Raw genomic sequence first — 18,442 nt, forward strand, 5'->3', positions numbered from 1 at the left:
CATAACTCCGCTCGGGTAATAGCTCCGCGCGGAGATATGACGTTCCAAAACGACATAGCTCCGCGGAGAGATATGACGTTCCAAAACGACATAACTCCGCGCGGAGATATGACGTTCCAAAACGACATAGCTCCGCTCGAATAATAGCTCCACGTGGAGATATGACGTTCCAAAACGACATAGCTCCGCGGGGAGATATGACGTTCCAAAACGACATAACTCCGTGGGGAGATATGACGTTCCAAAACGACATAACTCTGCTCGGATAATAGATCCGCGCGGAGATATGACGTTTCAAAACGACATAGCTCCGCGGGGAGATATGACGTTCCAAAACGACATAACTCCGCGTGGAGATATGACGTTCCAAAACGACATAGCTCCGCTCGGATAATAGCTCCGCGTGGAGATATGACGTTCCAAAACGACATAGCTCCGCGGGGAGATATGACGTTCCAAAACGACATAACTCCGCGGGGAGATATGACGTTCCAAAACGACATAACTCCACGGGGAGATATGACGTTCCAAAACGACACAACTGCGCGGGGAGATATGACGTTCCAAAACGACCTAACTCCGCGCGGAGATATGACGTTCCAAAACGACATAACTCCGCGGGGAGATATGACGTTCCGCAACGACATAACTCCGCGCGGAGATATGACGTTCCAAAACGACATAGCTCCGCTCGGATAATAGCTCCGCGGGGAGATATGACGTTCCAAAACGACATAGCTCCGCGGCAAGATATGACGTTCCAAAACGACTGAACTCTGCGGGGAGATATGACGTTCCAAAACGACATAACTCCGCGCGGAGATATGACGTTCCAAAACGACATAGCTTCGCTCGGATAATAGCTCCACGTGGAGATATGACGTTCCAAAACGACATAGCTCCGCGGGGAGATATGACGTTCCAAAACGACATAACTCCGCGGGGAGATATGACGTTCCAAAACGACATAACTCCGCGGGGAGATATGGCGTTCCAAAACGACATAACTGCGGAGGGAGATATGACGTTCCAAAACGACATAACTCCGCGGGGAGATATGACGTTCCAAAACGACATAACTCCGCGGGGAGATATGACGTTCCAAAACGACATAGCTCCGCGGGGATATATGACGTTCCAAAACGACATAACTCCGCGGGGAGATAAGACGTTCCAAAACGACAAAACTCCGCGGGGAGATATGACGTTCCAAAACGACATAACTCCACGGGGAGATATGACGTTCCAAAACGACACAACTGCGCGGGGAGATATGACGTTCCAAAACGACCTAATTCCGCGCGGAGATATGACGTTCCGCAACGACATAACTCCGCGCGGAGATATGACGTTCCAAAACGACATAGCTCCGCTCGGATAATAGCTCCGCGGGGAGATATGACGTTCCAAAACGACATAGCTCCGCGGGGAGATATGACGTTCCACAACGACAGAACTCCGCGGGGAGATATGACATTCCAAAACGACATAACTCCGCGCGGAGATATGACGTTCCAAAACGACATAACTCCGCGCGGAGATATGACGTTCCAAAACGACATAACTGCGCGGGGAGATATGACGTTCCAAAACGACATAACTCCGCGCGGAGATATGACGTTCCAAAACGACACAGCTCCGCTCGGATAATAGCTCCGCGTGGAGATATGACGTTCCAAAACGACATAGCTCCGCGTGGAGATATGACGTTCCAAAACGACAAAGCTCCGCGGGGAGATATGACGTTCCAAAACGACATAACTCCGTGGGGAGATATGACGTTCCAAAACGACATAACTCCGCGGGGAGATATGACGTTCCAAAACGACATAACTCCGCGTGGAGATATGACGTTCCAAAACGACATAACTCCGCGTGGAGATATGACGTTCCAAAACGACATAACTCTGCTCGGATAATAGATCCGCGCGGAGATATGACGTTCCAAAACGATATAACTCCGCGGGGAGATATGACGTTCCAAAACGACATAACTCCGCGTGGAGATATGACGTTCCAAAACGACATAGCTCCGCTCGGATAATAGCTCCGCGTGGAGATATGACGTTCCAAAACGACATAGCTCCGCGGGGAGATATGACGTTCCAAAACGACATAACTCCGCGGGGAGATATGACGTTCCAAAACGACATAACTCCGCGGGGAGATATGACGTTCCAAAACGACATAACTCCGCGTGGAGATATGACGTTCCAAAACGACATAGCTCCGCTCGGATAATAGCTCCGCGTGGAGATATGACGTTCCGCAACGACATAGCTCCGCGTGGAGATATGACGTTCCAAAACGACATAGCGCCGCGGGGAGATATGACGTTCCGCAACGACATAGCTCCGCGTGGAGATATGACGTTCCAAAACGACATAGCTCCGCGGGGAGATATGACGTTCCAAAACGACATAACTCCGCGGGGAGATATGACGTTCCAAAACGACATAACTCCGCGGGGAGATATGACGTTCCAAAACGACATAACTCCGCGGGGAGATATGACGTTCCAAAACGACATAACTCCGCGGGGAGATATGACGTTCCAAAACGACATAGCTCCGCTCGGATAATAGCTCCGCGCGGAGATATGACGTTCCAAAACGACATAACTCCGCGGGGAGATATGACGTTCCAAAACGACATAACTCCGCGGGGAGATATAACGTTCCAAAACGACATAACTCCGCGGGGAGATATGACGTTCCAAAACGACATAACTCCGCGGGGAGATATGACGTTCCAAAACGACATAACTCCGCTCGGATAATAGCTCCGCGGGGAGATATGAAGTTCCAAAACGACATAACTCCGCGGGGAGATATGACGTTCCAAAACGACATAACTCCGCGGGGAGATATGACGTTCCAACACGACATAACTCCGCTCGGATAATAGCTCCGCGGGGAGATATGACGTCCCAAAACGACATAACTCCGCGGGGAGATATGACGTTCCAAAACGACACAACTCCGCGGGGAGATATGACGTTCCAAAACGACATAACTCCACGGGGAGATATGACGTTCCAAAACGACATAACTGCGCAGGGAGATATGACGTTCCAAAACGACATAACTCCGCGGGGAGATATGACGTTCCAAAACGACATAACTCCGCGGGGAGATATGACGTTCCAAAACGACATAACTCCGCGGGGAGATATGACGTTCCAAAACGACATAACTCCGCTCGGATAATAGCTCCGCGGGGAGATATGACGTTCCAAAACGACATAACTCCGCGGGAAGATATGACGTTCCAAAACGACATAACTCCGCGTGGAGATATGACGTTCCAAAACGACATAACTCCGCGGGGAGATATGACGTTCCAAAACGACATAACTCCACGGGGAGATATGACGTTCCAAAACGACATAACTCCTCTCGGATAATAGCTCCGCGTGGAGATATGACGTTCCAAAACGACATAACTCCGCGGGGAGATATGACGTTCCAAAACGACATAACTCCGCTCGGATAATAGCTCCGCGGGGAGATATGACGTTCCAAAACGACATAGCTCCGCGGGGAGATATGACGTTCCAAAAGAACATAACTCCACGGGGAGATATGACGTTCCAAAACGACATAACTGCGCGGGGAGATATGACGTTCCAAAACGACATAACTCCGCGGGGAGATATGACGTTCCAAAACGACATAACTCCCCTCGGATAATAGCTCCGCCTGGAGATATGACGTTCCAAAACGACATAGCTCCGCGGGGAGATATGACGTTCCAAAACGACATAACTCCGCGGGGAGATATGACGTTCCAAAACGACATAACTCCGCGGGGAGATATGACGTTCCAAAACGACATAACTCCGCTCGGATAATAGCTCCGCGCGGAGATATGACGTTCCAAAACGACATAACTCCGCGGGGAGATATGACGTTCCAAAACGACATAACTCCGCGGGGAGATATGACGTTCCAAAACGACATAACTCCTCTCGGATAATAGCTCCGCGGGGAGATATGACGTTCCAAAACGACATAACTCCGCGGGGAGATATGACGTTCCAAAACGACATAACTCCGCGGGGAGATATGACGTTCCAAAACGACATAACTCCTCTCGGATAATAGCTCCGCGGGGAGATATGACGTTCCAAAACGACATAACTCCGCGGGGAGATATGACGTTCCAAAACGACATAACTCCTCTCGGATAATAGCTCCGCGGGGAGATATGACGTTCCAAAACGACATAACTCCGCGGGGAGATATGACGTTCCAAAACGACATAACTCCGCGGGGAGATATGACGTTCCAAAACGACATAACTCCCCTCGGATAATAGCTCCGCCTGGAGATATGACGTTCCAAAACGACATAGCTCCGCGGGGAGATATGACGTTCCAAAACGACATAACTCCGCGGGGAGATATGACGTTCCAAAACGACATAACTCCGCGGGGAGATATGACGTTCCAAAACGACATAACTCCGCTCGGATAATAGCTCCGCGCGGAGATATGACGTTCCAAAACGACATAACTCCGCGGGGAGATATGACGTTCCAAAACGACATAACTCCGCGGGGAGATATGACGTTCCAAAACGACATAACTCCTCTCGGATAATAGCTCCGCGGGGAGATATGACGTTCCAAAACGACATAACTCCGCGGGGAGATATGACGTTCCAAAACGACATAACTGCGTGGGGAGATATGACGTTCCAAAACGACATAACTCCGCGCGGAGATATGACGTTCAAAAGCGACATAACTCCGCGCGGAGATATGACGTTCCAAAACGACATAACTCCGCGCGGAGATATGACGTTCCAAAACGACATAACTCCGCGGGGAGATATGACGTTCCAAAACGTCCGTCCGTCCGTATGTATGAACACAAGGATCGCTGAACCTATAAGAGCTAGAGACTTGAAATTTTAGATGTAGGTGCTTACTTCGTTTCCAAGCAACCGATTAAAATCGATATCGATATCCTGTTATTTGGGCAATTTTGGTAAATAATAAGAGCTAGAGTCACCAAACTTGACATATAGCTTCTAAAATAGAATATATATATATGCATTCGATGTTGGATGAAGAGGGCTCAGGGCATCATCTGGTCGGGAGCTCCCGACTAGAACGTGTTACTTGTTTTTTTTTTTCAGCCTGCAGGGTATTTACTCTTCGGCAAGCCTGAAACAAACATTTCTCATTCATATGCTGTTTTGACTTTTTATGTTGTTTCTGCTTCTCTTTTCTTTTTTTGGGTCGCGTTAGGTCGTCGCGTCTTCACAGCCTCCGCCTGCGCCTCCCTCACACACTCTTTCGCTGCCCCCCCCCCCCCCCCCCTCTCTCTCTCTCTCTCTCACTTTAACAAATTAAAACAGTTTTCTTTTTTTTTTTACTTTTATTATTTATCTTGTTGTTGTTGTTGCTGCTGCGCTTCACATTGTTATCGCATACGTTGACGCTGACGTCGACGCTGACGCCGACGCCGACACCGACGCGCGCCGTCAAGAACGTAGAAGAAACGAAGTGAAACGAACTTTGTGAATTTTGCGGGGCCACACAACATAGATCGTGGGGGGAGGGTGGCGGGCTGGTGAGTCGGGACAGACGGATGGGATTGAATTATTGAATCAGATGCGGGCTAGGCAAATGTTGGAGCTGGGTCTGGCCGGGTAGGGAGAGTGGGATAAGCAGTTACTTAGTTCAAGTTGGTTGCGCATTGCTTGCCTTTCTTCTTCTCCAGCTACTGCTTGCAATGCATACAATTTTCCACAATTTTCCACACAGCAACAGCCAAACGGCATTTGACGCAGTTGCAGTTGCAGTCGCAGTTGCATTCATAATTTTATTCTTCTTGTTTGTAGTCCCGCTGTCTTATTAGCAACACGCATGCGTGCAGCGGCAGCGTAACAGACAGTTTGTTGATTGTCTGCATGCGCGGGGGTTGGGGGCACACGGTCGCTTGGTTCTGCCTGATTTTGGTATTTTTTGGTGCCTTTTTCTGTTCGCCTTTTCAAATTGATGCGCGCGCATTATGTATTGTAATATTGGGCGCCGCCTGAAAGCAGGCAACAAAATTCGGACTTAGCTAGTGCCGATGCGATGTCGTCGCTAGCCGTTAGATGGCGCTAGACTACAATTTATAATTTGAAAAAGAGCTTGGAATTTTTGGTATGTGAAGACTAATGTGGACTTAAATTGTTAAACCTGTGCTATACGTTTGTGTGTCAAGAGAACATTCGATAAGCTAGAAGAAGAACTTGGTAAGCCAAAGCATTTGCTAATGCTGCTGCGCGTCGACAGATTCCATTTTATTCCAAAACTAACTAACTTTAGCATGCCCTTCTCATCTCCCTCGTTTATCTCTTATACAATTTAATCTAAATGTCTTCCCTTTTTGATTACAGAAACGGAGGGTGAACTGACACGCCTGATCAAAACACTACCATGGGGTCCGCTGTATTGTGTGCTGCAGCAGGATGATCAAACATTTACTGCCTACTGCAGCGAAGAGATTTCGGTAAGTAACGAGTAGCGAGTAACAAAATGCTAGCAACGAATATTCTGTGTGGCCAACGAGTAGCGAGCCTCGAGTTGTAGGTGACAAGTTGCAAGATATGCGAAACCTAGTCGAGAAGAGGGACTGAAAAGTGGTCCAGGTACTCAGGTAACGAGTAGCAATTAGCAATTGGTTAGGAAAGAATTTCGAGTAAGTGGTAGTAGCGTATAAGTGGTAGACCAAGTTCATAATTGCAATTGGGTACCAACGAGAAGCAAGTGAAACGTAACGAATGACGAGATTAACGAGAAGCAATCAACAATATGCGTTGAACTAGTTGCGAGAACTATCGACGATTAGCGAGCAACAAAAGTGACGATCAACAAGACGCAAGTAACGAGGTAAACGATACAGAAAGTAACTAATTGAAATTGGGGACTAACGAGTAGCAAGTCAAAAGTAACTAGTGGCGAGTAGCATGCAATGAGTGACGATTAACAATTAGCTGGTAACGAGACGCGCTAAACTCGCTCTAGAAAGTGATTAACGAGTAGCAACTTTTAATAAAGGACTAACGAGTAGCATGTAGATCGTAACGAACGGCGAGTAGCATATCTCTATCGCTTTTGCCCATATCGTATTTCATTCATCTCTAACGCTTATTTTCTTTATATATGTATTCTGTGCATTTGTCTCTCTCTATTTCCTTCACATTCTTGCACCCACTAATATGGATCATACTAAAAAATGCTACTAACTTGTAGATATTTCCGGCTACACCCAAAAAGGAGCTGGAGGTGGGTAATGCTCGAACAACCAACAAACGAGAAGCTGCTATTTACTCCTTCTTTTTTTTATTATTTGTTTACTGAGCCCATTCTCTCCCTCTCTTTATATATACATATCTAACTCTCTTTCTCTGATGCCTCTCTGCAGCTTGGCGATGTGTGCTATGAGGATATACCGCGCGTGCGCCTGGATCGCGCCCGTCGCCCCGCCAAAGCACTGTGGGACGGGCCGCCCACGCTGGCCGAGGAGAACGAGAACGACTCCGACACGTGCCTCGGCAATGGAATGAGCGGACTCAACGATATTGTGCTAAACACAACGCTCTACAATGATCTAGGTAAGTGCTTGTTTGTGTGTGTGTGGGGGGTGGTATTTATAAAGTGTTAAGTGTGACCATTTCGCTTGACCTCTTACATTTAGCTGCCTCTCTGCTGCGATCAAGCGGCGCTTTAATTGCACTGAGCGACGCCTTGCGTCGACTGAGACGCATTCGGTAATTGCAGTTGTTGTTGTTGTTGGGGCTCTGCTGTTGCCGATCGTATCGAAAGCCAGCGCTGCTCTCCCACTCTTTCGCTCGCTCTCTCTCGCTCTCTCTCTCTCTCTCTCTCTGCTGCCTGCTGTGTGTGCAAGTGTGTGTGCGTGCGCACTCAGGAAATTTGTTTGCCGCGTCGTCACGCATGCCAGCGCATTGGGCACAATAGCAACAGGCAGACTGGAAGGCGAAGGAGCTGGAGGGCTGCGGCGGGTGTGGGAGCACTGTTGGCTGGGGGTTAGCTCAGAGAGCTGAGCAGACTAACGGAAGAGCGTCCACCCGACAACAATGGCGATCATGTTAATGACAATACACGCGCGATTGAGCAGCGCTGTTGCCTTAGAGCGTAGTCCAGCAGTTCAGTGCAGGCGACAAAATTGTTGCTAACAAAAAAAAAAATAATAAGAATTATCTACTAAATAAATGTGTATTCATTTATTTAATTATTTTGAGAATTCACTCGTGTGCTTATATAGTAAATATAATAAGTAGCTGCATATAAATAAATATAAAGATATATTCTATTTATTCTATAAGACCGCTAGTAAATGCTTAAAATAAATTTATATTCGCGTCGGATTTATAATGTGCCTGAAACGTTTTTGTATATGTTGCCAAACGGAATGTTTGGTATGTGAAACATTCGGTAAACATATTTGCATATTTCTATTTGTAATGGAAACAAATGTTAGACGTGTGCTCGACTAGAAGATACCCTCGCTGCAACTCACAGCTGACATTTGGTATAACATTCGGCAAAAAGTACCAAAATATGAATGCATCACACATTCCGATCTCATCATATCTATATACTCTTGATCAGTACTAATATCTATTTACTCACACATCTATCTACCCGACTTTGATGCTTTCAACACATACATATGACGTACAGCCAACCTATATTATATCAGCTGCAATTTGAACGATTGGTCTAAAATTAAATTCTTGCGCGAAAATGCAGCTATTTTTAAATATATTTTATATCTGTAAAAACTGCTATTTACAAATTACATTAATATCGCTTGATGCAGGTCTGCTGGAGTTTTGTTTATGAAAAAGTAGTCCAATTTGCGAACTTTTGAAATAGGTCTACTGGAGTATTAAAACTTCGTACTTAAAACAGTTTGGAAATAGTTCTACTAGAGTATTCAAACTTCGGCGTGCTGCAAATATGACCTAAAAAAGGGCAAAAAAGAGTATACGTTTTTTAAGTTTTTGGGCAAAAAAGTATCTTTAGCTAAAACCCAAAAAACAAAAACAACAAAATATTTCTCAACATAATTTCCGAAGTTGAACCTCAAATAAGTTAGTTTTTTTTTTTGGCTGGCTTGTTTTAACCTCAATAGTTATTTATCGTAATCGTTATCGTTTTTGTTATTGTTTTTTTTTTTTTTTGGCTGTCCAGTGTTGCCATTGTCGCTTACAATGTTTTCCTTGTTAAGCCTTGGGTGTGCACACACACACACACTCATCTATTTACTCAATTATTGGCCGCTCTTGTTGTTGCTTTTCTTATGTTTATGTTGTTGTTAATGTTGTTAATGGCTGCGTATCAAGGCTGCTGCTTGGCCAATTCAAAGCTAAATAGCCGCTGAAGCGGAGACTGCGCAGGCGTCGCTGCTCGACACCAAAACTAAAATGCAATTAAAAATCTGTGATTAGCTTAAGTTGCTGCTGCTGCTGCTGCTGCCTCTTCTTCTTGCACAGTTGCTGCTGCTTCCTCTTCTAGCACTGGCTGCAAATGTAAACAAAGCGCTGCAACAACAACAACAACAACAACGGCGAACACTTGCAACGCTTCGTGCTTTGCGCCGCTTGCAACTTCGTTTCGGCTGCCAAACTGTTCCATCGATGAACCGAGAACACAGAGCGTGCGAGCGAGCAAGTGAGAGAGCGAGAGAGAGAGAGAGAAGTTCAGAGAGTGTCTCATTTCCGTTGCGTTTCATTTCATTGCAAGACCATGCACAGTGGAGCAAATGTTTTGCTACAACTGATGAAAAATTATGACAGCTTGTCTCGAGAACGCATGGGCTTAGATATTTTTGTTCTTTTCTTGTACACTCTCAATTAAGCTCAATGAATGAGAGCTCAATCGGTTTTTTGCAATCTAAAATCGTTTGTGCTCTATTGAGCTATCATATATTATAATAGCCACACATTAAATTATGATATCATATATATTTACAATTGAGCGAAAGAATTACTTTTAGCAATTTACAAACAGGTTTTTGTGCTCTTCAGCAGACGTCTTTAGAATGTTGTTTCTGGCATACAGCAAAAGCAATTAGTTTCTTTTTAGAATTTTTACCAATTAACATAAGAGCTTTCCATTAAGAGCGTGCATCAACTCCGACTTGAATGCTGCCAGCACGCTTTTTCTTCAGCTGCGGCCTACTGTGCACGTCTTATGGCCAGCTTTGGCGCTGCCGCTGTCGCTGCTGCTGCTGCTGCTGCGGCGTTTCGGTTCGGTTCGATTCGTTTCAGTCCACTTTAAGCTTCCGGCGCAGGCGGTTGGGTTCGTCGTCAGCTCTCGCTTCGGTGCGTTGTGTTTAGACAGTTTGTTTTTTTTTTTTTTTGTATTTGAATTTTAACCGTTGCGCTCGATTCACAGCTGAGCGGCGGCTGCTGTTGTTGTTTTTTCTATATTTATTAATTTTTTTTTTGCTCGTGTTTTTGTTTGTGTTTCGGTGGCATCCAGCAAAAAAAACAAAAAACATATGTTTTTTTTTGTTGTTTTTGACAAGCTGAAATGAATTTCCATCAAACACAAATTCTTACAAGTTTTTTGTTGTTGTTGTTGAATGAAAAATTGCTGGGCGCAAAAAAAAAAAAATGTTGGAAAACAAAAAACACAACAAAATTGTGTGTTGTAAAACTACGCGTTGCGAATTCGAAATGAAAATGTTCTAAAAATAGAATGCAAACAACAAACAAACACACAAAACAACAACAAGACGAAGAAGAAGAAGAAGAACACAAATAAACGTACGACGCACGGCCCAAAAACTAAACGCAAAAATTGCCCGTACAAACTGGGCAACAACTACAACACACACACACACACACACACACACACACAACCATACACACACACACGCACACATAGATCATCATCTGCAACCTCAACTGGGCTATAAATTTAGCAAAAGCAAACGGAACAAAATAATTTTCTACAAAGAAAAATTCGAAAACGTATCAAAAAAAAAAAAAATATATATATATAAGAAAAACGCCCACAAACGCACGCGGCGCGTTTCGAGCGCGTTTCGGGCGCGTTTCCAAAACGTCAAGTGTTAAAGGCAAACGGCACAAAATGAAAGACAAAACAAAATAATAACAATAAGTGCAAAAGAAAATTGTTAACTAAATTAGGGAAATGAGCGCTTGACACCAATCGCTGAGGCGGCAAAAGGGGGCATGGGAATTAAGGCGTGGCACAGGCCGGATAGCCAAAATCGTCTTCTTGTCGTTGTTGTTGTTGTTGTTATTGTTGTCTTAAAGCTTTTACGGCTATAAGCGCATCCGGATTAGCTTATGTGACATATTGTGTGTAGAGCGAGGGGCGAAGAAGTGTCTAGTGTGGTGGAGGGGTGGTTGGGGGCCATATGGAAATCAGAATAGCTAGCGTAATGGCCAACTATGTCAGCCGCATTTGGCCAAGTTAGCAGCCGAAATAAAAACCAACCGCTTAAAAGAAAGCGAAAGAAAAGAGCTGGCAAAAGAGAATGAGTGAGAGGGGGAGGGGGGGGGGGCAGCATTCAAAGCGAAAAGCTTAAAAAAAAAAACGCGCGCTGCAAATGCCGCCAATTGACACCAATTAATTAATTTGATGCACATGACCCACATTTTATTTATAACAACAACAACAAATGTTGCTGAAAATCTAAATATAAAAGAAAAACACAAAAAGCCTGCATAATTACGCATTTTATGCACACTTGTTGTTGTTGCTGTTGTTGTTGTTTTTGCTGCAGTCAAAACTTTCTTTTCTCACTTTTTTGTTAGTTGTAGAAATAATTGAAAATACGTGTGTATTTTAAATGCATTAATCAAATGCACTAGTGCAACACCTTGCCGCACCTCGACGCCAGCCCCATGCGGGCCACAGACAGTTGGCAACCCTCTCTCCCCCTCCCCGCGCACTCTATTCCCCTGGCCACAACGGTAACCAGCATGAGAGCTGCGAGATTGTCTCGATAACAATAATAATAACAATAACAACAATTGCAACAATTGCAACCGCAGCGAAATTACAGTCAAATTAAATGTTTTAACTAGGCGACATTTCGTAATACTCTAACTTAAAGCTCTTCCGCTTTTTTGCTCTCTCTCGCTCTCTCGCGCGGAGATATGTCCGTCCTTCCGTCCGTCTGTAGGTGCTCCTAGTGCCTGCGCAGATCGAGTTTGTTTCCGATAATCGATAATTTACTTCTTTTCCAAGAAACCGATAAAAATCGATATCGATATCCTGTTTTTTGGGCAATTTTGGCAAAAAATAAGAGCTAGAGTAACCAAACTTGACACATAGCTTCTAAAATAGAATATATATATGCATTCGATGTTGGAAGAAGAGGGTTCAGGGTATCATCTGGTCGGAACCTCTTACTTGTTTTATATTACATTGATACCATTTGCATTTCCCTCTCTCTCTCGCTATTTTCAATTTGAATAAGTTCTACTTATTACAGAATTTTTTATAATTGAATATGATGAATATGATTCGAACTCCCTGCCTCTCTGTCCCTCTATACTCACTTTATAGGGTTGTCATTGCTCTCACGCATCAAGAATATATACCTTTTAGGGTCGGAGCAGTAGGTAGCATCTGCCGCCTGCTACAAAAGAAATATTTATAATAATATATTATATAATAATTATTTATAAATTTCTTGCAAATTTCAATGGCCCATACGCGTATGATAGAGTATCTAAAATCGCACTATTTTTTCATTATTGTTGTTTTTCTGGACTTTTAAAATGAAAAACAAACGCCAATAGAAACAATGGGCGCTCCCTTTGTTAGCTGTTTGCGTGCGGCGTGTGGTGGGGTTTGAGGGGGGTGATGCGGTGGGGCAGAGGGGCGCTGTTGGCTGGGAGTTGCCATTGTCTGATGATGATGAATGCCATTGTCTCGTTGTTGTTGTTTGTCTCTGTCTGTCCATTTGTCGCGGGTTGTGGGTGAAATTGACAACCAAAAAAAAAGTAAAGCAAGAAAAAAAGGCCGCGTTTTGGCAGCGGTTTTTGTCATAGTTGTGCGTCTCTCTGTCTCCCTTTCGCTCTCTGAATATGTCTGTCTTTCTTTCTCTCTCTCGCTGAGCCTCTCTCTCTCTCTCTCTCTCTCTCTCTTTTGTCTGTCTCTGTTTCGTTCTTAATCTCTATGTCTCTCTCCCTCTCTCTCTCTCTCCGGCTGATTAGCTTATGTGCAAATAGTTTCAAGTCGAAAAAATTAAAATGCATTTGCAATGCGCGACACAACCTTCGCTTCTGTCTAGTCAAACCCCTATTCTCCCCACCGCCTCCCTCGCTCAGCCACTCCCCCCACCCCTTCCTCAACAGCCGCCTACAGCAGCTTGAAGCTGCAATGCAACTGATAGCGTCTGGGCATCTGGGCAGGTGCATTGGCAGCGTTGCGCTTCTGTAGATACAAATGTATCTCAAAGTTGTTTTAATGCGAATTTCGCAGTTGTATCCGTTACTTTGAAGTTGTTTGCTGGCTGTTCAATTGAACCATTTGAGGCATAACCAAAACAACAACAACAACAACAACAACAGCAACAACAACGACTATGACAACAACAATTAACAGCGTCGCATTCAGTAATTCATATGTCATAAATATCTGTCAGTCACTCGGCTTGTATCTGTATCCATGAGTTCGCTTCGCTTGTATTTTTGTGTCTGTGTGCATGTAAATTGCCTGTTCGCACTTTGCACAAAAACTGCGCGATGTCGTCATCGTCATCATCATCATTCCAATCATCATCATCATCATTTCAATCATCATCATCATTGGCAGCGGCGAGCGTCTTGTGGTCCCGTCGAGCACTCGATCTACATATGGCAATTGTTTCCACTTCCAATTTGAGCTAGCCAATTATATAATAGACACACACACACACACACATAAATATACAGCTTATATACATATATATATATATATGCCTGTATAGCATATACACTTGTGCGATTATTTACGACTGTTTCGTGTCTATTTTTAATCAGACTTAGCCCAAGGATTGCGCGCAAAGTGCGAAGATACTTTAGGATCTGTTATTGAAATGCATTTGGAAAATTCACTAAAAACCGTCGAAAAATCAAAGTCTTGCATTCAAACACGAATATTGTGTGATAACACATGTCTAAATTGGACAGTCAAGAAATGTTTAGCTTCAGAATAGGTTGAAGAAAACATTTTTTCTATTTGCTCTAGTTGCATTTACTCGTTCATCTTATATTAGTATATATATAAAAACCGGCTCGAATCCGTTTTTAAATATATATATTTCACGAAACGAACCAGTTGAAGCAAACACAAGCTTTACGAACCGACTCCGAACTCGTTTTGTGAACCGACTCCACTCGAAACTCCAGCTCTTTGAATCGACTCCGCCGAAAACACAAGCTCTTTAATGAACCGATTCCGTCCTAGACTCAAGGCTCAAGGCTGGACATTGACAGCCCAACCGCTCATGAACCGAACCGGCTCGAAGCAAGAAATCAAATTTATTTTAATATTTGTAATATTCAAATCTAGTTGCTTTTATGAGCCTTAAGAATTTTGTATCTAAAAGGAAAGTAAATATTAATACAGTATTTATTTTTGTATAACCTTGTAGAGGATAATATAACTTTGTCATGGAATGTGCAATACATATAAGGAGATATCTCCGAGTCCATCAATTATATATATTCTAGATCAGCATCAACAGAACAGTTGATAAAGCCATGTCCATCTGTCTTTCCGTCCGTCTGTCCAATTCTATACAAACAAGTTGCTCAGTTTTAAAGCAATCTTCCACTATATTAGATAATTTCCATACGAACAATCGGTCAAAGGGTAGCTTTTTTGTTTCGAGAACATATTTTGTTGATCAAAAATCATTTGTAAGTTTCACTTTGGTCCTTAAATTTATGCAAATTCTTCTCCACATCGAACCAACATATCATATAGCTCCGATAGGAACAATCGATCGAAAAGTAGTTTCTGTTTCTTCTGTTTTCGTAGCTTCGCTATTCTCACATAACTGCAAAGTACAAGACTCGACTAGAGTATTCAACCTTCGGCTTGCCGTAGATATTCTTACTTTCTCGCTTTCTTTTTGAACCTGTCGAAGGTCTCTTTTCAATCTGTCAGATCGATTTGACAAGATATATTGGCCATATCGAGCAACCGAATTGCGTCCCTCGCGCAGCAGCTGCCACTGTAAACATGTTCACAATTTTCTTCAATTGTGTTTATATTACAAATCCGAACGACTTGCTGGAACTTGCCACAAATATTGAATGGGGATAAGGAGGGGGCGGTTGGGCTGTTGGGCGAGAGACATCGCAGTTAGTTTCAGTATTTTTTTGATTTGATTTGTTTACACGAATGTTTATCACACCTTGAGATGCGTTTGAAATCATTTCCAAAAATAAAAATACAAATTTGAACGGCCGGCCGGGCCTTGCCTTCGCCTTTGCCTATGCCTATGCCTTTGCCGCGCCTTCTTCCCAATGCTGGGAAATCAGATAAATTTAGCGAAAAAAAAAAAAAACAAGAAAAAAGCAAACGTACAAGAAAAAACTATGGAAAATAATCGCGTAAACAACCAAAAACTAGGCAACTAACAACAACAACAACAAGTTCACACAATTCTGCCATTAAAAAACAGCCCGTCGCCCCCTTTTAAGGCAGGCAGGGGAGAGTGTGAGAAGGGGTGTGGGGGTGGGGCGGGGAAGAGGGCCGCATTAAACAGTTAAATTGCTTTATGTGCCCATTTCAACATCTTTGAGGCCCCGTTGGGCGCTACTTGGGCCCAAAGTCTTTTGGGCGCCCCTCTAACCCGCTCTCTAGCTGGCCCCATGCCCCCTTGCCCTCTCCCCTCGCCAGTTGTGCCCCTGCAAAATATAATTTACATAATATGCAACACATGTTGACACGAATAACGAGCCAAAGTGGGCGGCCTGCTCGGCGGGGCGTGGCTGCAGTTGTTGGTTGCCATGAAAGAGTCCGCTAAATGAGCGACGCTTGAGCGCCCCTCTTTCTCCCTCTCTCTCTCTCCACTCGCCTTGCCAACTAGTCAGCGCTACTTGCGACAGCCCCATCAAAGTGAAGGCTGAAGCTAACTAAACTAAACTCGCCCCCCCCCCCCCATCACCCGCTCCCCCTACACACCCTTCCGCAGCCCGTACCCCTTACCCCCGCTGCAGCGTGTGAACAATTGCCAAGTGTTGAGGCTCCAACTCCAGTCCCAGTCCCAGTCCCAGTCCCGGTCCCATTTCCAGTGGCAGCCACAATTTTCCGTCTTTTGTGATAATAAACCGGGCAAAGGGGCATAGATAATTGGGTGCTTTGTACGCCCCGTGTGGACAAGACAATGTGGCAAGAAAATGGACAAGCTGCCCAGACACAACACAGTGTTAACCACATCAAAATATTGGCAAAGGAAAGTTTCAGACTTAAGCTGAAATACCGCAGACTATATTAAAAATATTAAAGTACTAGCAGAATACTAAAATGAACGATCGTTCGTTTTGTGGCTTTATAAGTATGATATATATATGTGTGAGGAGAAGCAAGAATGAGAGAAAGCGAAAGAGAAAGAGAGAGAGAGAGAGAGGGAAGGTAAGAGAGGGAGTGTGACAGGATTGATAAAGAGAGGGAGGTAGAGTTGAGAAAGAGCAGAAAAAGGAGGATAGAGAGAGAGCAAGAGTAAAAGGGGCACCGAAAGAGGGAAAGAGCGAGAGAGAGAGAGAGAGAGAGAGCTAGTAATTAAAAGAGAAAGTGAAAGAGATAAAGAGAAAGAGGGAGAGAAGGAAAGAGAGGGAGAAAGAGAGAGACTGAGATAGAGAGTGGGTAATAAAAAGAGTGAAGAGGTTTGTGTATCTTTGGTTACAGTCTATTTTAAGCTTCGCTTCAAGCTAGATAGTAAAATTTGAACAGCTCGTTTGAACCAGCATGGTTCAAACCCAATTTGCAGTCTTCTGGCAAATCGTTGAACTTATTTTTTTGTTATTCATTTTGAATTTGTTTACCTATTAAACGGGATCTTTGGCTACATAAAAGCGCCGGACTTCGAGCCATATTTTGAAAACGTTTCGTTCATTCCGCTCATCGCCTCCGACGTACCGAGAGCTAAGCAAGCTATTTGGTATAATTTGTTCGGCTTAAGCCTATTGAAATTCATGTGGCTTGTTTAGAGTCAAGACAATTGAAGAATTTCACAGTCTGGTCTGCCCGTCTCTCTATAAATGGGCTGTCCCCGAAAAAGAACCGCAAATATCCGTCTCGAAAATTACGGACCGGACGAACTACAATAAACAACAATTTTCACTTTTTTTTTTTGTGTCATTTGCCGTCTTGACTGGTTGTTGTTAATTTTGTTGTTGTTAATTTAATTTGGCTGTGGCCAACGTGCGATCAACGACCACAGCAACAATAATATGCCCAGTCCCCTAGCCCTGACCTCCCCCCTGGAGCTGCTTAGCTTCTCAGTTTGCGTTGATTGTCGTCTGTCTGTCTGACAGTCTGTTTGTCTGCCTTTGCATTGTTCTGAATGAATCACACAAAAGGCAACACGTTTATGGCTATCTGCCGCCCGGCTTCTGCCCTCCATCTATCTATCTCTCTCTATCACTCTTGCTCCCACATTCCCCATCTCTCTCTCTATCTCTCTCTTTCTCTCTTGTTCTACACCCACCCTCAGCTGTACTTGCCTCTGTCTTCTTTTATACTTGTATACCTTGTACGCATTTAAGTCTATAACCGTTATGCACTTCGATAACTTATCGATAAGTGTCGATTTTTAAACACCGATTTTGAAATCCACTGAGGTAATTTTTTTATGAGCTGTCGATTATTAAGTACGTTTTTGGAGCACATCTCAGTGAAGTATAGATGTCATATTTATTATAAGTCTATTTGCCTTGGACATAAAATATCGATAGCGGATCGATAAGTGTCGATTTTGAAAGACAGGTTTAATCGCAAAGCATCCTTCTCAGTTATTAAAAGATAGTAATTGCTGAGTATGTGCTAGTCGCTCAGTCACTCTCACTTGCGCTGTCTCTGCTTACCTCCCGCCCTCCCTCTCTCTCTCTCTCTCTCTCTCTCCTTCTCTCTCTCACTCACTCTTTCATTCAATTTATTCTCCATTCCTGCGTCTGCGTGTCTCTCGACTGGGCTTTATGTATGTCGCAATTATCGCCGCAATCAACATGGTCCATTTTGATGATCATCGCCGGCTAAAGTCAATTACCCGAGCCGTGCAAATAAACTGGCCCATAATATATATATATATCTATATACAAGTGTACATAATGGAAGTCTCACCCTCTCGGATCTCGCAACTCCAGCAATCGGCCAATCCGTCAGTCCGTCAATCTGCCAATCTACCAAACAATCTGCCGCAATGCCAACGACCTCTCTC

The 18,442-nt window shown here is 44.1% G+C and overlaps 1 protein-coding gene across 11 annotated transcripts in view; it reads left to right on the top strand.

Annotated features, from left to right (window-relative positions):
* raskol (Ras GTPase-activating protein raskol) overlaps positions 1-18,442 on the top strand; it is a 68,319-nt gene that overhangs the window by 19,606 nt on the left and 30,271 nt on the right. For 5 of the 11 annotated variants that reach the window (XM_070206612.1, XM_032440766.2, XM_032440770.2 and 2 more), the window contains 3 exons: positions 6,396-6,508; positions 7,252-7,284; positions 7,424-7,613. In XM_070206612.1, the coding sequence (XP_070062713.1) occupies positions 6,396-6,508; positions 7,252-7,284; positions 7,424-7,613 (336 nt within the window). Of the gene's footprint in view, positions 1-6,395; positions 6,509-7,251; positions 7,285-7,423; positions 7,614-10,298; positions 10,350-18,442 lie in introns of those variants that run through there. The other 6 variants (XM_032440767.2, XM_032440771.2, XM_032440769.2 and 3 more) reach the window with 3 other exon arrangements.

This window comes from Drosophila virilis, chromosome X (assembly GCF_030788295.1).
Source record: "Drosophila virilis strain 15010-1051.87 chromosome X, Dvir_AGI_RSII-ME, whole genome shotgun sequence".
Classification (NCBI taxonomy): Eukaryota; Metazoa; Arthropoda; class Insecta; order Diptera; family Drosophilidae; genus Drosophila; species Drosophila virilis.